This window comes from Lampris incognitus, chromosome 19, assembly GCF_029633865.1.
Source record: "Lampris incognitus isolate fLamInc1 chromosome 19, fLamInc1.hap2, whole genome shotgun sequence".
NCBI classification, from domain to species: domain Eukaryota; kingdom Metazoa; phylum Chordata; class Actinopteri; order Lampriformes; family Lampridae; genus Lampris; species Lampris incognitus.
Genome location: NC_079229.1, coordinates 26,474,671 through 26,497,014, shown reverse-complemented (window position 1 = coordinate 26,497,014; position 22,344 = coordinate 26,474,671). Strand labels below are relative to the sequence as shown.

Genomic DNA, 22,344 nt, shown 5'->3' with positions numbered 1-22,344 from the left:
GAAAGTATAATACGTGCTCAAACCTTTCAGACCTCACACGTTGCCTTGGTTTATTAAAGCAAGACCATCACAAGTAAATTGTGTTATCAAGAGGAGTACCAAACTGTCCTGCACTTGGCGACGACGCCCAACGTGAAGACCATTTCACCTTGGCTTGGTAATATATTGTAGCGAATTTGGGGGGCAACGCAACCACAGGAACTGCCGCGACCGGGAAGCGAACCCGTATCGCCCGCACCGCAGGAGACATCGCTAACCGCTCGACTAAAGGGTCAGACTCGCGAGCTAGCGGCCAGCGTGTCTACTCATCCATGCACGTTACAATATAGATATAATTATGATTTTTTTTATGTATTGTTGTTTGTTCTTTCTTACCTTTCTGTACAGAAAACACGAGATAAATCGCTGTCATGGACTTCCGGTTCCCATTTTTCCGGCTAACCGTCCGGGCACCGGAAGTCCGGGGCTACGTGTATGACGTCACTCGACCAACAGCTGCCGTGACCCCGCTCCGGTTGGGCTGCGAAGTGGGGCTGCGTCCCTATGTTCCGCAAAACACAGCGCGTACACACAGCATCGTCATTCATAGCAAGTGAAGCGGTGTATTAAACGGTAACGTATGGAAAGCACCGAAGGTCAACCACGTGACGACACCGTTTAAAGGTTCGCCGCTCGCCCCGCGACACGTTCGCCTGGCTAAATGACGTTAACTGCTTAGCTGCCTTGCTAATCCGCTCGCTCGTGGCCGAGCGGAAAGCGAAACAATCGCTCGCATGGAAGTTTTGGGGGGCGGCTGATTTGCTTTTAGTAGCGTTCACGTATCAGGTACGAGTTCCACGTTATTCCGGTCGTTTCAGGAAACGCTCGTTTTGTGTGGATAGGGTATGTTGTTATATAGGGTGTGTTGTTATGCAGACTCGCGTGTATCTGATGTTTCTTGTTCGTCACCGAACGCCCAAGTTGTTCAGATATGGTTAGAAGGATAAGATGGAAACCGAACGTGTGAAAGCTACATGCCGTAAAAGCCCATACGACATTATTATTCTTACCCATTTTGGTTTTATGACACACCGCACTCGATATAATGCTTATCGTTCAACGATACTGTGTGCGCTTCTTTCTCACGCCCTTTAGGATCGCCCGTAGCCTAATTAGGGTCGTTCCCCGGCTTTGGTGCCATAGTGACACATTTGGCAATGGACTCCTGAGACGCCTGTATTCGCCGAGCGTTCAGGCAGGGCCAGAGACCTTCGTGGTTTTTGGACCAGAGATCACCACTCGGACTACATTTGCCATCAAAAGCAAGGGGAGCAGATGGGGAACTGCTGCTGCCCTGCCGCTGGTCACTGTGACTCTTTGGGCGAGAGAAGTGGTTTGTTGGAAGATCCTTCCAAGGCCACGCTGCCAGCCGCTGACACAGGGCCGGAGGGTGCAGTCCCAGACAGACATGGAGCTAATGATGACGTGAGGTAAGATGGTGCCCAACATGTGGCCTGGGTACTTTCGTGGGTATTTCCCAGTATATTTGCAGTATTTACAGAGCACCAGTAGTCATCTTAAATTCTTTTCCAAACGTCCCTTGCATCTAAGCAGTCAATATGTTGGTGTTATTTTTGATAGCTGAAACCCATGATTTGCTCAGATGGCATACACAGCATGTAACCAATATATCACCCACTAACCATTACTTAACCTTAACCCCAAAATTAACCACTACCTAACCTTAGCCTTAAAGTTAACCACTTGATTATTACCATACTGCTACCACAGTTATTGCAGAAACCGTGTAAAAGCTGTGGAAATCAAGATTTTGACTCCAGAGATTCTTAACATTTCAGTACCAGAGGTGGATACAAGTGAGATCATGTAAAAAGATCACTGCTCTGTTCATTCAGTAGGTTTCATTACACCATTACCTCATACAGACAGCAATGTGATTCTAAACAAAGTCGTTACAGACTACAAAAATAATATCTAGTTTTGGTTAAAAATAAGAGAGTCCTGATGTAACCTTGGTTAGGTTATGTGGCCTGCTAGACTCACTGGGGCCATGTCTTAGTTTATATTTCAATGAGAAGTTCGCTGTCAAATGTTCACAGCCCATTGAGTTTGGACATATAATGAATACATCTTGGTGGGATATTGTACCTCATATTTTAAACACACCAGTATAATTTAATCTGACTGACACCCTCTGTGTTATGCTGTGTAGGAAAAGAAGTGATGAGATCCAGGTCAAGAAGGAGGAAAGTGTTGTCACTGTGCAGGTTAAGCTGAGTCCTCAAGTCAGGGAGAGAGAGCTCTCTAAGACTCGGGAGAACGGTGCTCCTCTGAAGGAACAAGTGCAACCCTCTCCTTCTAAAGGCAATGGACTTGAACAAAGCTCAACCAACAAATCACCGGACAAAAAGTTGGAGGAAGTTGCTTCAATTAGCAGACCCATTGAATGTCTCCAGTGCACTTTAGAAACTTCACAGGTGGTGGAACGTGCTTCTTCTGATGAGGAGCAGTTTGCAAAAACGAAGGTAGTGCTTGTGGATGAGCTTCCAGCTGCAGCGCCAGACAAAACCCCTGAAGGCATCTTGCAAGAGTCTGATGCTGTCAGCCTTGAAAACCTTATGCTAAGGACAGCCATACCCAAAAAACACAGTACACCAGAGATGACCCATGATGACATCAACAGCTCCTTAAGGACCACTGAAAATGCTGAGGCTTCATTCTCAGGTAATTTCTCTCACTGTAATGAAGAGACGTCTCTATCCGATGCTCAGCTCCATGCAGAGACTTGTCAGATATCCCCTATCTCCATGGCCTGTCAGGAGGCGGGCACGGAGTCGACACTCATTGGAAGTACACTTCAGCCACCTTCCCCCTCTGAATCTCCTAACTGGTAGGTCACATGACGAGACAAGCAGCTTAACTCAATGTACTGTCCCGTTGCTGTTTTCGCCATAGCACTTTGCAGTGTATTTATTTCAATTAAAGCGGGAGTGAGCAGTGATTGCCTCAAAATTAGCAGATGGGAAATGTGGTTAGATAGGTGCAACGGGGAGCAGAAACGCAGATTGGAGCGTGCACAAATATAAACTTTTTTTTTTCATGTTAACTGATTTGGAATTTATGCACGGCAGGAGATCATTCTTTTTTTCATTCATCTTGGGTCCAGTGCTGTGACAAATGAGAGTCAGTTAGAGAATGGAAGCAGTTCAGGGTGCAAGGACGACCATGCTGAGAAAACGATAAGCCCTGATGTTTCTAAGCCATCTCCTGGATTGGACTTCACAGCACTAAAACCAAACGCTGTGGAACAGGAACCTGCTGACTTGTTCAGGGAGCCAGAGACCACAGATCCTCCAGAAGCAAACAAGAGGTGAGTGAGTTCAGAGTTTTGTGACCGAAAAACAAGGAGCTTGTTTACAAAAAGTACTCCTTGTTTTTGCTGGTTATCCTTTGACCACTAGGGGGCGTGAACACACCACAACTAGTAATGCAGTGAGAAAATCGCTCTCACCTTCCCCTTGGGTCATAACATACAATGTCTGTTACCACCATCTTCGCACATCAGTCTTTTGTGTCATCAGATAGACATTTTGGATGGGCAACCTGATCCAGAAAGGGCCGGTGTGGGTGCAGGTCTTTGTTCCAACCAAGCAGAACCAAGCAGTTACACACCTGATTCTATTAGTCAACCAATAGTCTTTGCTAAAGACCTTGATTTGTAGACTCGGGTGTGTAACTGCTTGGTTGGAACAAAGACCTGCACCCACACCGGCCCTTTCTGGATCATGTTGCCCATCGCTGTAAACATCACAACATGGTAACATCTTTCAAAAAAATGATAAACTTTGAGTAGAGAGGGACATGTAACAAAAACAGGATATCCTCTCATAGAGATTCTGTTATATAAATAACAATGCAGGGCCCTTGTGCATATACACACGTTTGATACAAGGCATATATTAGTCTTGTGCAGGATGTTGAAGAAATGGAGGCGAAGCCAGCAGTCAGAGATCCTATCGCAGAGGAAGAGAAGGAAATTGCCTCATCTGATGTCATGACAAAGGCTGTGAAAGAAGGAGAAATACTAGACCTAAGTGTGAAAGAGGAGGTGTTGGCCACCAGCACATCTGACGATATGGAGGTCAAGGTGGTCCCTGTCACGGAGCAGGATTGCTTTGCTGAGGATGCCATCGGGAATAGGTTTGTAACTGGTTGATACTGGTTAGTAATTTCAAAGAGTTCACACAGGTATTTTGCTCAGTGTTTGCTGTTAGGTCAAAGCAGGAGTATTTTATTGACTATGATGTGTCAAACACACTGTAGGCTGTGAGCTTATGTCTTCCTTGCTAATGTCAATCTCAACGTTACCTGAAGGTCTAACGATGTACTGCTGCGGGCAACATTGCTTTGCTCTCAATTAGAATATGATCTAAATGGCAAAATTTTGAATTTCATTGCACTGCCAAGCAAATAGCTTCTCGGTGCTCCGGTGCTTATTTGCATGTATTTAAGTTAGGTAATATGCATACATTTGACACAAAATTGGCCCCTTTCTATGCAAATGAACCTCATCGCAAAAAAAAGGTCCAATTCACAAACACCAGCGCTAATAAGCCACACACAATTTGAGTAAGTTATCATCATGCCCGGCGTGCTTGTGAGCGGATATTTCACAGTTGAATATCACTTTTTGATTTAACTGAGACCAAAATCATTCGCAGATACAGGTTACCAGGTCAGACAGTTCTTGCTATACTTGATGACATCAAGGATGGCATTGAGCCTGCCCACTGTGTTCTTAGCACAGAGCCACCATTTATACTTTGCCACATGGATAATTGCAATCAGACGCAAAACAAGGACAAATTTTACCCAGCTGCAAAACTCTATGATTGTGTTTGCGCTGTTATATCATTTGTGCGATATCTTTTGTGACTCAGACCTTGAGACGGGGCCATTGGCAGTTCTAGCTTCTATGGCACCCTACGGTCACTGGAAGAGTAAGACAAATACAGAGAGTAGTCCACAAATTTGAATAAATTTCTGAGAGCTCCCTTTCATGTATAAATATCAACAACTCAAGCAGGGTCATGGTCACGAACAGGACCAGCGTGTGCACTTATGCCACTTTTGCCAAAAAAACTATGCTGCCCCTCTATTGCAACGTATCATACCAGCAACAACACACAAAGGCCAATATGCCATACACATAATGCAAATAGTCTAGTGCAACGTCAGTCTGCTCAAAGTGTCAACAATATGCATGATGCAATATGCGGGCATTTTGCAGATCCATATACAAATAACACAACAAACGGGTCTACATAATAACTCCAATAACCTGGTTCCAAATTCTTTACAGCAGTCAGCACGCATTGCTATTTTCCAAATAATCCAATATCCGCTCCTAAAACTGAATAATACCAGTACAGATCTCTCCTATACACCATTTTCTCATGTGCGTCAAACACACATGAAATGTGCAAAAGCACAATTCATCAGCAAATTAAACAACGGCTAAAGAGCAAATAAAGCTCACCTTTCAGAAATGTACACAGTGGGCTTTTTTTTTTTCTTTTTCTTTTTTCTTTTTTTTCTCGAAGACAATCGAAATTGGTGTTAGTGGGCCAGGCTACCGCTGGATCATGAGAGCTGGGGATGGGGGGGCGGCTGCAGGTGCAGCGTGATTGACATTCCTCAGAAATTCATTGTGCTTACAGAACGCGTAGCCTAGCGAGCCTGTAGTTACTGCTGTTGGTTACTCTGCGGCTTTGCTTGTGAATAGTTGGCCCACATTTCTCCATCCTGTTCGCCTATATGGACACGCCGGCAGTGGTTGTAAAACCGATTGTGCAAATGTCACCATTCCACATTTTTTTGTGCGGGCACCCCATGCCGCCCCCGGCAAGATGCCACCCTGGACGGCTGCCCATGTCTCCAATAGCGAAATCTGCTACTGGATTTTATATTTTTTTAACATTTTTACACAAGTGTAGCTTAACCATGTCAATATGATATGCTACTTCAGGACACTTTAACAACAAATATTACTGGGACCACTACACAAAATTGCAAATGAAGATTTAATATCCAGGAATTCACATTGTAGACACTACCACTGACTATCCCTGTAGCAAATTGGCCACAATTTTGAACATTGAGCATACACTGTCCAGCCATATAGTAGGTTTTGACCTAGTCTTGTTGACTGTCACATGAGAATGAGTCAGTTGCAAATAAGTAGATTTTCTGATGATGTAATTACATTTACTTTAAATGATATGCGCACTGACATCAATGTCCATTGCCTAGAGTTGCTCTAAATGTTCAATTATCAATTGCATTGGGCTACATTTGCAAAGTAACAAACTTATAATCATGTGTTTTTCTGTCTAGTGATGAAGACCTGTACAGAGGAGCCGAAGAACTCTCCTCAACACCAGCTAAAAGAGCAGCATTAGCCCCACTGTTAGAGATCACACGTTAGTATGACCAAACCATATCCATCGAAACTGGGACTGTTCTGTGGAATATGCAGAGTACTTTTTATTTTTGTATTGTCCTGTAAAATACACACAATATTCCCTTACTTTTATTGTCTTTTGAACCTAGCTCCAAAGTTGGAGGACAGATGCGGTTTGTCACCAGCGGTGGACATTCTGTCCTACTGTGAGAGGGAGTGGAAAGGAAATACTGCCAAAAGTGCTCTCATTAGAAAGGTCAGTCCATGCCTCTGCCTTGGGGATACGTTTCAAACTATCGCTAGAGTTTTTTTTGTTTTTAAAGCCTTAGTCATTTCCTGTGGTTTTGCTGCCTTCTATAGGGTTATAAAGAGATGTCCCAGAGGTTTGGCAGCCTAAGAAGGGTGAGGGGGGACAACTACTGTGCCCTGAGAGCCACTCTTTTCCAGGTGCTCTGTCACACCACCCGACTGCCTGACTGGCTGCAAGAGGAAGATATTGCAACGGTACAGTTTAAAATGATTAAGGATGTGACTTGCATGTGACTTGCGCTTGTCAGAATTACCATGTAGTCACAAGAGTGGTTAGGTGAGTTTCCATGCACAAAAGGAGATGTTTCCAAATAAAAAGGAACTACTCAAAGATTTTGGCCTCCAGGCTGTACACTGGCTTGCTTGCAAAACCAGTCGAAAGCTTCTCAAATAAGGCTCCAGTGTGTGATCATCTGTAGTCAGTTGAAAATATGGCATAATTGGCTGTGTTCCCTTGTGGGAAAGTAACCCAGTTGGTTGCCACTGTTTACATCTCAAAACTGTTAACATCCGATGGCCAACTCTTCAAAGTTAAACATACCAAAGCTTTGTTTATTTAGATGAAATGATATTGCCACTTTAATGGCCAGTCAAGCAAGAGTTATGAATACAGCAAACTGATATTAGTTTGTGCATGCTCCCTACCCAGGAGCACCAGTAAACACAATGCCACAGTAAACACATTTCTTCATAGTGACGTGCTTGACTGTTGTTCAGTTTTGGGCAAGCACAGCTTAGACTGCCAGTCTCATTGTGGTAAGCCTGACCATGTTGTGCATCTCAGTCCAGAACGAGAGACACAGGACTTATAAATGCCTAAGGGCAAAAAGCTGTGTTTTCAGACACAGAATAAAATTAGTATGTTTTTGTTTTAAATCATGGAGCAGCAAAGGAAAAAGAACTTGTTCCGAAAGCTGTTCCTACTCGGCTTCTGTTTGACAAATTATTATATTCTAATGTAATGATTTGAGATGCTGTGGAAGTGGTTTTTGCTTCAATGTGACCATTTAAATGCTCTGTTTGCACAGTTGCCCGTGGAACTGGAGACCCGGGACGGCCTGATAAGCCAGTGGATCTTTCCTGGAGAATGCCAACAGGGAGACGGGACCATGGATGCTACTCAACATCTAAAGGGTTACGTGGAACTTTTCCGAAATACGGTATTAACAACAGATCCACCTCGATCCTTTAAAGTATTTTAAACACACAGATGCTCATAAACTGCGATGGCATATTTTAGGCCGTCCCTGGGCACTAAATGTATTAATATTCACCAACATACTTTTTTGGCTGCAATTGCTACCACATGTTGAAGAAATATAGGGCGATGGTTGTTGCATTTTTTTTTGAGTGCCCCTCTGCACCTCTCTTCATGGCCTTATACGTGTTGTTACAACGGTCTGATAATACTCCAGAGGGTTTAGATGGATGGATGGACGGACCCGCAAGCCTCAAGGAAACCATTTCAACAGTTCTGTGACATAAAGCGCGGCACCACTTTACTGGAACAACGTGAGGCCCCACAACGACATTTATTGGCTCTGGCAGCCGCCGGTGGCTCGTCAGGAATTTTTAGTGTTTATTGTGCACGTTTCTTCAAAGTCCCTCGTCTGCTGGGTTACCCGCCGTGACTGTGCACTAGTTTTTTTCAGCCTAACATTGGATTCATCTGCTGCACTTTGAACAGACCCTGCGTGGGTTAGTCCAGCTGTTGCTAGTTCCTCTAGCACTGAATCATTTATATGGATGCATTGCTATGTGTGTGTGTGTGTGTGGCATAAACTTTTCTCTTTTTTTTCCCCTGTCTAGTGGCTGGCGGCAGTTGGCTGTTCTAATGTTGAGGAGCGCCAGAGTCTTTGCGAGCAAGTGTTCCAGGGCAGGGAGGAGGAGCTGGGCCTGTTGGAGGCTCTCAAGCTGCTGATGCTGGGCCAGGCTGTGGAGCTCCATAGCCGCATGCAGACAGGAGGGGACGTCCCCGTATTCTGCTGGCTCCTGTTCGCCCGGGACTCGTCCGAGTGCCCCCGTACCTTCCTCTCCAACCACCTCTGCCATGTGGGCTTCAGTGGGGGGCTGGAGCAGGTAAGAGAAACCACGTGGCAACCACTGCACCTCGATGAACACACATGGTGCCCAGTACCTCTTTATTTGCTTACCTTTGAAGCACTCACTCTCTTCCCGAAGTATTTACAGACATGTACTGATGTCACTATTTACTACCAACATGCAACAGTTTACAACAGGCAGAGAGCAGTCAGTAAATTTTATGGTAACCAAGGCTTGATAACTTGTGTCTGCCATTGCACTCTGTTATGTTTGGAACCAACAGTAATGTTATACAACGCAACCTGCGGGCAGGATGGATAATTAACAAAAACAATAAAAGATTGTTATTAAGTTGGGTGTGTAGCTTTCCCTTAATCAAAACCACTAGCAGTAACTCGTGAACTCAACCCTTGAACTGACCCGTTCTTGGGCCTTCAGCAGCACTCAGTCACCTTTATGGCCGGGATTCTAGAGAAGACACACAGGGCCCTAATTGCCCTTTTTCTCTGTTTTGACGAGGGAGGTTATGCCCACTACTACTATTCACTGTTGAGCACCGTTTCCACACAGACTGTCACCACTCAGTAGTACAGTTGATTTAGTACTGCATTCCCCCCCACTAGTGTTATTGACGTGCCCCCATGAATTTTGTGAATCCCCGCAGGTGGAGATGTTTCTACTTGGGTACACCTTGCAGTGCACCATTCAAGTTTACAGACTTTACTTGGCTGACACAGAGGAGTTTGTCACGTATTACCCGGATGACCACAAGGAAGACTGGCCGTCCGTATGCCTGGTCACAGAGGACGACCGCCACTACAATGTGCCAGTTGAAGAGGCTGCAGAGCCTACCGTGGAACTGGCCACTAGCTGATAGCCACCGAACAGAATCTCCTGCCAAGGACATGAAACACTGCTCAGGTTGAATAAGATGAATACATTTATGACAATTAAAAGAGAAGTCATTTGCAAGACGTGTTTAACCCATTTGTTCAGTGTTCTGTTTGCATATTTGTGTGTGTATATATATTTGGAATATGATGCTGATAGATGAGCTCTATCTATACTGAATTGTATGAAATATTGTGTGACTGAGTTTACAATGGGTAATGGCGCACATGGTAGTTTAGACTGGGAGTCTGGTCCGCTGCATTCGTTTGTGAATTCTAAGCAAGTAAAGCCAGCAACACCATAACCTTCTCAGATCTTTGGTTTGAACACTGTAGATTTGATGTTTAGTTGGGGTAAAGACGTGTCGAGTAATATATTCCTCTTAATTATTTTAAAAGAACTCCCATATTTGGACTTCAGGTTTGTGGAAGAGCCGTTGAACCAGTCTGTGTATTTTCTGATGGGTTTTTAATCAGATTTACTGGTAATTTAACGTCGGATGAAAATTTGAAGACAAGCAAGACTGGTTGCTATCGGAGCCATGATGTCGGTCTGTGCATGTGTGAGAATGTGAAAAACTTGTTTTACATGTTGCCTTTAACCAAGCTGCTTCAAGAGACATGTGCCAATGTTGTTACAGATACTGGTGACAGTAAAATCACAAGTTCCTGGGTTGCTCGGAGTAGTTAAGCCTTGCTTGGTCTTCCTTGTTGCCTTAGTAGAAATGCACAATAAGAATTAACACTTACAATGGGGGGGGGGGCATTTCTCCTTGCCTTAATTCCTGAGCAGGTGGAACAGATAAGCTAGCTAACATTTACACTGATTATGCTGGAAATGAGGCTTTTGCACTGTCAGATTGTTTTTGTATGACATTTTCAAAGAATTAAAGACTTTTCTAAATGTCTTTGGTGCACTTCTGTATTCATACTGTCAGCACAGATAAGGTCTCTGGACAAGCTAATAATAAAGCAATTTATTTGCCAAATAAGAATGCCTATACAGTATATACATTACATACGACAATCTGAATACGCTACCAGGAAAATAGAAGTACTTGGCAAAACAAAAGTAGATAGACTCCCAGACGGCATGGAAAGTGGACAATCATAATATTTTGTAACACGCAATGATATAATGAGGGATTCCTGACCCCTCAGGGCATTTAAATATACACATTTCATCACCTATATAAAAACAATAGTTTGTACACCAGTTTGATGTAAAACATGATTGCACAACCCATAAGATACCCCCATATTTGAAGTCAAGCAAGGCCCTGTGGCTCAAGTTTGATAAAATAATAGAACATAAAATAATGATCTACAAATCTCAGCAACTCCAATACCACTCAGACATTTCATTCTCGCTGCGGAGGAGGAAAAATCTCCTGCGTCGTTTTTCCCTTGTTCGTTTACCAGCAAACACGTGAAAGTGGTTCATACACCCTCTCTGATGATGATGGCAGAACTACGGTAACTTTCCAGGGGATTGGAAGACATCGAAGTATCACAGATGAGTGGACACTTGGAGGTGCATGGCTTTCTTTACAGTGTGCGTCCTAACGTTGGGTAGGATGATGTGTAGAAGACCTTGCCTTCTTTTTTAGAAAAAAAAAAACAAACTTGTCAATCATTTTGTCTAATAGTCCATTCTGAGGCCAACTTCTCAAACCAAACCAGCATAATTAGGTCCTTTTTTTTTTGTTGCGTTCTCCCCGCCTGCAGTGTAACTCCACGGTGCCCTCTTCAGAAATGATCGGTTTCCACACGGAACCTTAGCTTCAGCTCTCCTACTGTCACAGTCTACTCCTGCTCCTCTTCCTCCTCCTGTAGCTCCTCTATGGCCTCCATCTGAGTCCTGGAACAAACCTCGCTCATGGGGGCGGAGTCCTCGCCCTCCACCACCAGGTCATTGGACAGCTCGTTGTTTCTCTTTTAGGGGGGAAAAAAAAATCATTGAGAGAGGAATGAGGGAGGCATATTTCTGGATGCATTTGCATTTTCCTTCTGGCAACCAGATTTATCTGTGGAGATGCATCTAGTCGAGATGAAAGACTTTTTTGGTACTTTTTTTGAGGGGGATGCTTTCAAGGCTTAGATAAACATGCCTTCATGTGGCCATTCTAAGTTAAATTACTACAAATAAACAACTTAGTAGTTACTAAAAGTGGGTGATAAACTGGCCAGTGGAAAGTGGCCATTGATGGCAGCTGTGCTGACACACCATGGAGCTAAATGAAAGCAGAGGATGTGATTAAAGATCTTCACTACAGCGCTGAGTGCTCTCACCTGTTGTCTGTAAACATAGCAGGCTGCTATGGCAACCATAGTAGACTCTCCTATGAAACCAGCCAAGAGAGAACCAACCCCGAGTGTGGCCCCGTGAACCCTGGGACAAAGATGAACAGGAGGGTCACCAAATGCTAAGACACAACAAACAAGCTGCCTCATGTGTTGTGAATGCTGACAAAATTTCATTTGTTTTAGGCACCAACTCTGTCTTGTGTTCATCTGCATGTACTTGTGCCGAATTCTGTTGTGCGCATCAATGGAAAAATTCCAACGGGTGTTGCCGACCATTTAACAGACTCAGCCGCGTGCTTTTGAAAAAAAAAGAAAAAAGGAAATTTCCACTCCCATCATTTTAAAACAAACAAGACAGCTTCAGCTCGCTTGTTTGGTCCTGTCGGGCTTTAAGACAGCGGGGAACATTAAATGCAGACACGCAGCTTCACTGAGTTTTTTCCCCCCACTCTTGTTGTTCAGAGTAAATTTTGCTGAAACAATTAGTCATTTTATCATGACAGTATGCTATACCATATCAATTAATGCCGATAACCTCCGTCACAGAACTAACCCTCATAACAGTGCTGTCTGCTGAGGTGTTGACTTACCCCATATAAGGCAGCACAACTAGACTGGTGATGAGGACAATGATGCGGAGAACTGAGCTGGGGGCCAGCACAAAGGTCTTTTTCAGGGTCATGAGCCATCCAGTCAGATGTGCCCTAACAGTTACTACACACACACACACACACAAAGTGGAGCGATCACCCCACTGGCCTGAACTATACTGCAGTTAAAGCCACAGAAGAAGCAGTAGGCACAGGTCAGAGGGATAAATGCATTTGGGCAGTGATGCTGAATCTCGTCCTTTTTAAATCTCTTACCTGGCAGAGGAAAGAAGGAGAAAATTCTGAGTGGAACCACACACAGCTCAGCGAAAGTATGCTTCACTCCAATGATATCAACCAGGATCCTCTCCGATACATGAGGTGACCAAAACACTACAAAGCAGAGCTAGGGCAAATTCAAACAAATAGGGAATTATTTTACTCACCACACCACAGCAGGGCAGTCAAACACGCCTCATTAGAATTAATTAGATCATTAAATCATGGGGATTCAAGCTGAACGCGAGCCTTTGAAGCTAACATAAAACCCGCAGGAATGCGACAGACAATGTTAACGTTTCTGGATGCAGTTGCCCAGACGCACACAGGACTGCAAAATCCATTTCAAATCCAATAGATCTGAAATAACACAAAATATAGTCTCAGTGTAGTTTAGTTTCAGGAACCAGTCAACATTTTTGATAGTTAACAAAAGGTTAATGTAAAGTGATCATAGAATGTGGCATGTGGTTGGGGTGGGTGTACTCAGATGAACAGCAAATCACATAAGCTGTATGTGGAGTGCTCAATAGTCAAAACAGCCACCAAACTTACCTGAATTGTTCTTAAATTATAAACTTTGCAAAGTATTTCAAACCCCATGAGGACTTTTGAAAGTTGAAAGAAATGAATTGGCACATATAGCTCAGAGCTTTGTGGTTTAAAATGGCCTGCCATTCATCATGCAAGCTGGATGGAGGCCAGGCAATGAGAGATTTTTGGGGAACAAACTTAAGACTAAGATGCCCTCTCCCCTGACTCAACGGTGAGATATACACACTCACCGCCTGAATAACTTACACAAGTTCTGCTGACATGACGGAGAATCATGAGCTGCTTTACGTTACTCAGATTCCTTTCCTGATGCGTTTCTGAACTAGCCTATCGACCCATCTCCATGCTACACTGTCCATGGTGGCACTATGCCCAAAGTGATGTAAATACCCAAAAAGCAACCTCATGTCATTCAGTGAATTTGAGGTGCTTCACTCTTCCATAGTTGTACACAATAAAACTTAGTTTCAGTGTGCAGGACTTGGCAACATCATCTTTTACAAATCACATCTGTTCTAAATTGGGCGGCATCCAATTAAAAGGAAGTGAAACTTGAATCACTGTGAGTACTTGGAAATATGGATGTCCACCCTACAACAGAAAATGATCAGCGCTCCTCAGATCCTCCTCTCATATCTAGAAGAAGCTTAATATTAGTGCTGTATAACTGTGCAAATTCTGTACTTGTTTTGTTCTCTTGTCATTCCTTACAACGCAAGAAAGGCAAGTCTCGACATGAGGGTTTCCAGCTTGTGCTTTCAGCACTCCTATAGGCAATGCCTGTCTGCTCCATCATGCTGTATATAGCCAACACCCTCATGCTCTTGTTTACAACTCTGAGGCTCCACATCTGGTTAGCCATTCTCCTCCTCCTCCTCCTCCACCTCCTCTTAACCTCCTCTTAAAAGTCCCAACCTTGGCCACAAACTTCCTGTTTTTCCTAATCCAAGCCGTAGAGAACTAATACAGCTCTGGGGCAAAGGGTGCCTCCCATATTTGTTTTGCCCTCTAAACCACATTCACCATACATCTGCACTAACTTTTATAACTGAAAAACTGCGTCAGTGGATTAGTACGAATCCTGACCTCTTTCCAAGCCACTCAGTGAATACAAACATGTTCAATTTATGGCATATATAACAAGTCAGCAAGACTTGCTACTTAAAAGTACACTCAAGTACACCTGCAAGGGCTTTTTGAATGTGTCAACTTAAATTTCTGATGCCGTTTTGTTAAGCTCTTATAGCGCGAGTATGTTACTGTAAAGGGGAAAACAAAATTCGCTTAGCCCTTTCACAAATTCCAACCTAATGTACCGCTGTCTGCAACTTGAAACCACAGCAGCACCGCTAAAGAAAAATACTTTGAGCCCGCCTGCGCAACTGCAATGTGAAACCTCACTTTGCAGTTGGTGGAACTTAAACATACTAACGTGCAACGTTTGTCTAGACTATCAGACCATGAGACAGAATTTCTAAGATTATCCTCACGTTAGCTCGAAATGATTAAACAGGGGAGGACTGCAAATAATTTATTGGAAACCTGATAAGGTCGCCGATGAGCGACTTCTTGAAATCTATGTCATGCATGTTACTACAGAACACTGTAGAACGGCTGGTTACGTTAGTCTTGCAAATAAAGCCCGACACTGACATGCCAGGTGCTGTGTTTGAAAACAAACACAAAGTCTTGTGTGTGTCCCCTGTCCCCTGCAAAATTCCTCAATCCACATATTTGCCCCTTGTTTTATATTAAGTGCTATCTACTTCTATCCCCATGGGCACAAAAGGTTTGAAGACCCCTGCAAAAAATTAAATCCCTATTTAAAAGTCAAAATTGCATGGTTGTCTGTGGCATAACAAAGCATTTTTCTGCTTTTCAGAACAGCTAATTGTCTGAAAATATGAGGGTTTTGTAGGACACTCTAGAAACAACCCCTCCTAAGGGTTCAGGTTCTGTCAAAATACAGGACTCTTTCAAGTGTAAACAAACCCATTGCAAAGGTAGAAGTGTTGTGTAATGTTAACGTTAGAAATCTATGTTCATCTTAACAGTAGCTAAAGTAGATACATTATTTGTGAGAAAAATCAAAGTTTTGACAGCCCTTATTTGAGATTACTTTTATGCCACATTTATTTCTGATTGTAATTTTCCCTATAGAATACAGAGAATTTGTAGGCAACCGGAAACTATGAATATATGCTTTCTGTCAAATGACCTTCAGAACACTGAAGCCATATTCCAGAAACCTCAAGAGTGAAATGGCGTTTAAAAAACAAAAAAACAAAGTATTGAAGTTGACCCAGCTTACCGTGAGTGACAGAGCCAGACAGCAGAATGTAAACTTTTTAATATGTGACTTGGTAACCAGACTCCCAGAATTCAGCTTGTTGCTGGGATTGTTCTGTGGGTGACAACACATTAGTTACATGTGGAATGGGGCATCTATACAAAACTGTCACTATTTCAACAAATGCTTCTAGATTACATCTGGTTTACCTTGTCAAAGGCAGGGTACACTGCTCTCAGTTCCGTTAACCAACCGTAGGGCATGTGACCAACAGGATATGTAGCTGTGAGCACAGCCACAGCCTGTGATGACAAAGACAGGGGCGCGATGCATCATCAATGTGTCACCAGTGTAATGCTGAAAATACCTTTCACAGTTATGTGGCCAAATTAACGACGAGCGACCTACTACGGCCAATGTCAAGGCAACATGGGTGTGTAAAACTTTTTTTTTTTTAAACAAGTTCATGATGACATGACGTTTATGATTAGATGACAGCCTTGGGCTTATCATTGTTTAACAAGAACAACAGGTAGTGTCAGGTTTTTGCGTAGGAACAGTAGGGCCAGGTTGGAATGTTTTCAGTCAGTGCTGCGATCATCCTCCGAGTTCCGCATGAACGTGGTGAATCACCCAAACCACCGGGAGCCAGTGTTGTCAATGATTTCCAGTTCATTCTGGTAAACAGCTTTGTATTGTCTCTAGTAGTTCGGGGGTCTCTGCAAGCCAGAAAGCTCCAGAGGGAGATTGTTAGCATTCTGGCATTTCATCTGCAGTAACTTAAGGGGAGAAACAGTCCACTGTTCCATGTAGTGGTGAAAGCCTCTTAACAACACTTGGACACCTCAAGCATAACAATAGCCTTTTATAATGCTATACATCCTGTCAATAATAGTTATTAAGAATTGTGAAAGCCATTCTCACATCTGTACGCCAGTTAGTTTCCGCATCAGGGACTACAAAAAGGCAGTGCCCCAGATAGGCACTTTGCATTCTTTTGCAATCCCAGAGAATAAAGCCATGTGTCGGTAGTGTACTGGATTCCTGATACACTCACCTCTGTGGCAGCAATGCTCCCCTTGAGGTCGCGGGACACAAAGAGGTTGACGATAGGTCTGCTGATGCGCTGAGTAGCTAGGATAAGAGCCAGGGGCCACCAGAAACTCAGCATCTTTTTGATAGTGGCATCCCCCTGTGGAAATAGAGGCAATTCGTTCAAAAGGAATGCAAATGAATGTGATTAACTTCCAATTCAGTGTTCCACATAAACTTGAGGCTTGTGCCAATGAGGTGCACATGGCTCAACTAATGGTCTGGATATGCTGTGGATGACAGCAGCACTAGACTTAATTCCATTTTGCTTCTTTTTTTTTAATTTTGTTTTGAGTACATCTTTCTCCCTCACTCAGTCTCAAAATAGAAACATTGAAAAATAAAATAAGGAAAAGAACCTACCCCAACATCTAGTCCACTGGAGTCTGGGATATTGTCATGAATGTTACAGTAGTAACCCAGGCCCACAATGGTGAAACGGACCAAGGCACCCATATAAAGGGAGAGGATTGGGATAAGAAGAGGCTCCACACATTCGAGGTTACTGTGGAGGAGAATGGCCACGAACACAATCTAGCAAAGAGAAGACAGTGATCGTCAATACTCAAAATGGAAGATTAAACGTCTAAAAACGGAGTCATACTCCGCTTTAATATATTTATGGTAAACATGTTTTAATGGTGTGTAATCAGTCTTTTTAGTAAACATATGTAACTAGACATCTCATCTTGAAATTTGAGTCAAAAACGTAGCTTGCTGCACCAATTAAAATGAAGCAAATGATCTTGTTACCTGGGCCACAACATCTGAGATGGAGGCTGAACCTACTATGACACTGTACTTGTGCTTTAGAAGAATCCCTGCATGAATCCATGCCTTCACAAATAAAACAATGGACAACAACGTTACCCAAGGACACAGAAGTCTTGGCAAAATATACAAGGTCAGTTTTGGCATTTTTCTTGACCACAAATTGCATGATGGGCTTATATAATTGATGTAAGATGGACAAAACAGGGTGGGTAGGCCATCCCTCAAAACCAAGTTCTGGATTACAAAGGGCATTTTTCTAAGTCTGGTACTTTTCACATCTCACCTCGTGAAATTATTTCTCTAACATGTCTTGCACTAAATCATGCATAACTTATCCAGTCAAACAGTACTCACCATGGCATCCAATAGTGGAAAAGCGGCCAGGTAGAGAAATGCCTTCCTTGTCTTGTTCCCCACCGAGTCATCCACATGGTGGAGTTTATTGATAATGTAGTACCCCAAATCTGTGTGAGCTATACAGAGGTGAAGAGAGCACAGGTAACGATCTTAAATTCAAAAGAGTTAGTTGATTATTTTCCCCAAAAAGAAAAACCATCATGCTGGGAGCTGGCAAGAGAACACAATTATGCTGAGACTTGGTTTGGCCAAAATTCCCGATGCAGGGAACAGGGAAGTGGTTTTAGAGTGAGGTATCATCTAGTGTGCACAAACAACCCTTAAACACACACCTATCAGGATATGAAGGACAAACGCTATGGCCCCAGCTGCCACCATGCAGAATACAGCCTTTCTTCTGTCCCTTTTGCTGTTCACAAACACCAGGCCCACATTTTTGAAGTCACTCATTGGTCCAGTGAAGAACTTCATCAGTGAATAAGCCAAGCCATAGCTGGCCAGCATTTCAACTGCATCCTCTTTGACTGTGGCTATGCCCCTGTTCAGGGCCTGTAGGAGATATGAGGAGATGGGTGCGCAGAAAGAAGATAGGAGGGAATGAGACAGAGCAGAGAAGAGAGAAGTCCAAATTGGCAAGGTGCAACATCTCACATGACGGCGACTTAGCTCAACTTAATCGGCGCTTGAAATACAATTACTGTTATGGCATGGCCTTAAAACTGAATTGCAATATTACAACGACCCATTATCAAGTGCAGAACAGTAAGCAAAAAAAAAACCATAACGTTGGAAGGAAGTCAGCACCCCCGAATCAATTAATAACACATCATCATTTCCTTTCAAATCCGCCTTCACTACAGCGGCCGTTTCCAACCGCGAGGAACACGCGCCTATTTATATCAGCCAACGCGGCGACCGTTACATAAGACTAATCCCAACCTCCCGAGTCTAAACGCGTTTTCTGCTCGGACGTCATCTGTCCGGGGTCCCTTGGGTTACGAGCAGCTCTTACACATCAGCCATCTGATCGGGCGACGAAGAAATGCCGGCCGACGTGTCTCAGAGGAACGACCACCAAACCCAAACACAACCCCCCCCCCCGGTGTATTTAACCTGGGTGAACGTGCCCCCCCCCCCCCCCACCAGGAGCAGCAAGGCCTTGCTACAGATTCACTGATGAACCAAGAGGCGGTCGCAGGGAGACAGTGTCCCTCCGACACACAGCTGCTCCCATAAGGGGTCAACAGGGCACAGATCTTCGCTCACGCCGACAAGCTTCGGTCGTGGACGATGACCTTCTTTTTTGGGGGGGGGGGTACCGAAATATCCGCTGCCCTCCTTCACACTGAACATGTACACAGGATGTCACGTTCCCTCTTGCGTCGCGATGAGCTCCCTCTCAACCCGGCGGTTTAGCTAGCTTGGGAACCGCAAGCCCTGCTCCCCTCTTCTGTCAAAGCCCGTAGACAACCCCAACCCTCCGGGAGCAAACAACAACAAAAAAGCCAATCACAGCGCTTCGTATCCAAATCATGCGGTCGCCCCAACTTACAGACCCCCGAGATTTAAAACAAAAAAAAAACCCCGAAGCCGGTTTGGCTCGTCACTGAGGGGAGAGATCGTTGTTTTTAAACAGTTACCTTGCGTCAGACGCTAGCCGCCGCGCCGCTAGCGGGCTGCGCTGTGTTTGTGACCTGTAATAAACGAAGCGGCGCAGTTTAGCCGACTACCGCTAACGCCAGCCGAGCACGCTGCCCGTTTTACCTGTTCGCCGAGGTCGATGGCGACATTGGTGATGGCCAACGGCACCAGGAAGCGGAGGAGAGGCCAGTAAGGACTGAGAGATGGAAACTCCACCATGGTACAGCCGGGATGACAGAACGAGGGGCATCTGCCTCGGTCTTGGCTGGTGGGAAAAAAGCAAACCCAAATGTGACCGGCTAGATATCGGCGACAGCCACCTGTAATCTAGCGAAATCACCACCCGACGTCTGTCGTCGGTGTGGCGGACTCAGTCGACGCGAGTCGGACGGCGGCTCGTCGACGTGCGACGCTTCGGTGAGCGGAGGCGAAGGTTGACACCAATTTCAGACGAGCGCATCTTCCCCCGAAAACCACCGGCGGGGACGATGAAACGACATCGAACCGGACGAAAATCGAGAAGAAGAAGAAGAAGAAGAAGAAGACGAAGAAGAAGAAAAAAAACCCGGCAGAAGCGCAGCGATCGTAGGGACCGTCAGTGTCTGGGAGTCATAGCGGTAGCCGCGCGGTGTGAAGGCAGGCGGAGACGGCTGCGCGTGTGACGGGTCCACGTTCGGCCGTCGGTGTGCTCCTCTCAAGCGGCGGGCGCACATGGGGAGGTAGCCCGCCCGTGACGTCACCACGTCCCAATTAAATACGCGCCAAGACGTGAAACCAATTTAGACCATTTTATTCTAAGATAACAACGAACAACAACCACAAAAAAAGAAGCCACTAAGACCTCTCAAATAACAGGGAAAATTGCATAATATATATATATATATATTAAAGCTGGCCTCTCCCTCGTACGTTCTGGTGTTGACGGTATATTGTTTTACCTTTTTCTTTCTTTTAATAGATTTGATGTTGGCGTCTTATGTGTAAACACAAGATGTTCAAGTTGACAGGCTCTCTGCGTGTTAAACCGAGTGACATGTTTCTCTCTAATGTCTTGAAATGTATCTCTGTATGTTTTGAAAAGTGCATTTCTTTGTATAACGTCTCGAAACCTGTTCAACAAATGTGTTCAATTGAAAAATTAAGACAATTTGAAACACGTCAGACAAACGCTTTCACAAAGGTTCGAGGAAAACCAGTTTTTACAACCGTCACCGCCGTTTCCCCTGTGAATTAAATTACCGTGGAAAATGTGGATTTGCTTGGCCAAAGACCACAAAAAAGAGCCGAATGTTTATAATGATACAGTGATCAAGTAGAAAACTGGTCTTTACATAATAAGAACAGCCCGAATCTCGCCTGAGCCGCGTGTTTAGCACATACACAGTCAACGTTCCAGAGAAGGCGCATGTGCACCGTTCACATGTCCGCAGGCGAAACCACTTATTGAGGCCAACCTGACACGCTAATAAGCTAGTCGTTACAGGTACACGGTTCAATACTGCCCCCTGGTGGCTAAGGTAGAAAAGCAAACGTTCTCCAAGGAGGAAACCAAAAATAGTGGGCGTTGAGTTGGTGTAATTTTAAGAAATAGCCCGTTATTCACCACTATCTCCTGAACCCAATAAAAGGTGACTTTTTTATACTCCCATATTGAGAACGCAGCTCCATAACTGTATAAAGCCACTTATTTCTCATACATAATATTCTTCAGTGTGTCTTTTACTACGTCACTGAATCAAGATCTCGAATAAGGGGTCCACACCCGTAAATAAATTTTGGATGCTTATATTTTCACCTAATTTATTCGATCAGGGTTTTATTAGCAGGACTGCATATTAGCTTTTTCAGGGAGAGCTCTTTTACGTATGACACGAGTGCGGGCTGAACATGTGCTGTGTGCGCTATAACGCTTCACGACAGTGCAACGTGAACCCAACCCTTTAACAAACCAAGCGAAAAGCACGTTGTAGCATATCAGGATTTGGTAACCTAGCAACGAATGAAGGTGGGCTTTTCGGGGGGTGGTCTTTGAGCGGGAGTGGAGAGGAAGTGGGCGTCTTGAACGTTTGGGTGTGCGCGGTGAGCGGCTGGTGCGACTCGTGGGTGCAATGAAATTCACCGATTGACCTGACGTCGTGTCTCATAATGTATCGAAACGCTTCGATGTGAGCTGACTAAGTCTGTTTATGCGCACATTTGTGCCTGCCTGTGTGTGCGTGCGTGTGTCCGTGCGTGTGTGTTGCAAGGACGGCTTTTAAGAAATGGCTTTCGAAAACGTCAGTCCTCCGAGAACGTTTTCGTTGCGAGTGTTTTACTTTCAGCCAATCCGTTTGCGCCCTGAAGCGGCGTCCGATGACGTCACAGCAGAAACCCGAGATAGCCAATATCCAGCCAGCACACAGACCGTACAAGCCTAATGTATGTTAAAAACCATAAATGGACCACGAACATAAATGCTGCTGTAGAGACCATTAAACATGTTTTTTGCTCCTGCTAGTTTTTCCATGGGAACACAGCAGCATTCCTTAGCCTCGTTTTGCCTCATAAAGCAATACCTCATTAAAACTACAATCAACACCGTTGTGTGTGTGTGTGTGTGTGTGTGTGTGTGTGTGCGGGGGGGCTTGAAAACATAGGTATAAATGTGTTTACATAAGAAAACGCAAAACAATAGCTGCACTAATTTGAAACAAACACTGTGCGTGAGCGTGCGTGTGTGTTTGTTTCTCTGTTTGTGTGTTATTTATATGCATC

General features: G+C 44.3%; 2 protein-coding genes across 3 annotated transcripts; one reads left to right on the top strand and one right to left on the bottom strand.

Annotated features, from left to right (window-relative positions):
• The first annotated feature begins 501 nt into the window (after positions 1-501).
• On the top strand, positions 502-10,556 carry LOC130129577 (uncharacterized). 2 transcript variants are annotated; one of them, XM_056299165.1, is made up of 11 exons: positions 502-825; positions 1,135-1,469; positions 2,213-2,890; positions 3,167-3,370; positions 3,964-4,200; positions 6,397-6,482; positions 6,613-6,719; positions 6,824-6,967; positions 7,801-7,932; positions 8,582-8,851; positions 9,480-10,556. In XM_056299165.1, exons 2-11 carry the CDS (start codon positions 1,315-1,317, stop codon positions 9,687-9,689), a joined length of 2,223 nt encoding a protein of 740 aa, XP_056155140.1. In that variant the 5' UTR covers positions 502-825; positions 1,135-1,314; the 3' UTR covers positions 9,690-10,556. The 2 variants fall into 2 exon arrangements, with proteins under 2 accessions (XP_056155140.1, XP_056155141.1); XM_056299166.1 differs by having other exon boundaries at positions 504-663.
• A 111-nt stretch (positions 10,557-10,667) lies between these two features.
• ankha (ANKH inorganic pyrophosphate transport regulator a) lies at positions 10,668-20,288 on the bottom strand. The gene is made up of 12 exons (XM_056299167.1): positions 19,714-20,288; positions 18,282-18,498; positions 17,947-18,065; positions 17,572-17,655; positions 17,182-17,352; positions 16,784-16,918; positions 15,936-16,028; positions 15,748-15,840; positions 12,879-13,008; positions 12,603-12,726; positions 11,998-12,097; positions 10,668-11,640 (listed from the first exon to the last, which is right to left on the bottom strand). The coding sequence occupies exons 1-12, from the start codon at positions 19,807-19,809 to the stop codon at positions 11,512-11,514; spliced, it is 1,491 nt and encodes a 496-aa protein (XP_056155142.1). The 5' UTR covers positions 19,810-20,288; the 3' UTR covers positions 10,668-11,511.
• Between the last annotated feature and the right edge of the window lie 2,056 nt (positions 20,289-22,344).

Coding starts and splice junctions, on each gene's coding strand:
- LOC130129577 (XM_056299165.1), top strand. CDS start 1,315: ATGGGGAACTGCTGCTGCCCTGCCGCTGGTCACTGTGACTCTTTGGGC. Junction 6,483..6,612: donor CCCACTGTTAGAGATCACAC/GTTAGTATGACC, acceptor TTTTGAACCTAG/CTCCAAAGTTGGAGGACAGA. Junction 6,968..7,800: donor AAGAGGAAGATATTGCAACG/GTACAGTTTAAA, acceptor CTGTTTGCACAG/TTGCCCGTGGAACTGGAGAC.
- ankha (XM_056299167.1), bottom strand. CDS start 19,809: ATGGTGGAGTTTCCATCTCTCAGTCCTTACTGGCCTCTCCTCCGCTTC. Junction 17,353..17,571: donor TCTCAGATGTTGTGGCCCAG/GTAACAAGATCA, acceptor TCTCTTTGCTAG/ATTGTGTTCGTGGCCATTCT. Junction 15,841..15,935: donor TGTACCCTGCCTTTGACAAG/GTAAACCAGATG, acceptor TGTCACCCACAG/AACAATCCCAGCAACAAGCT.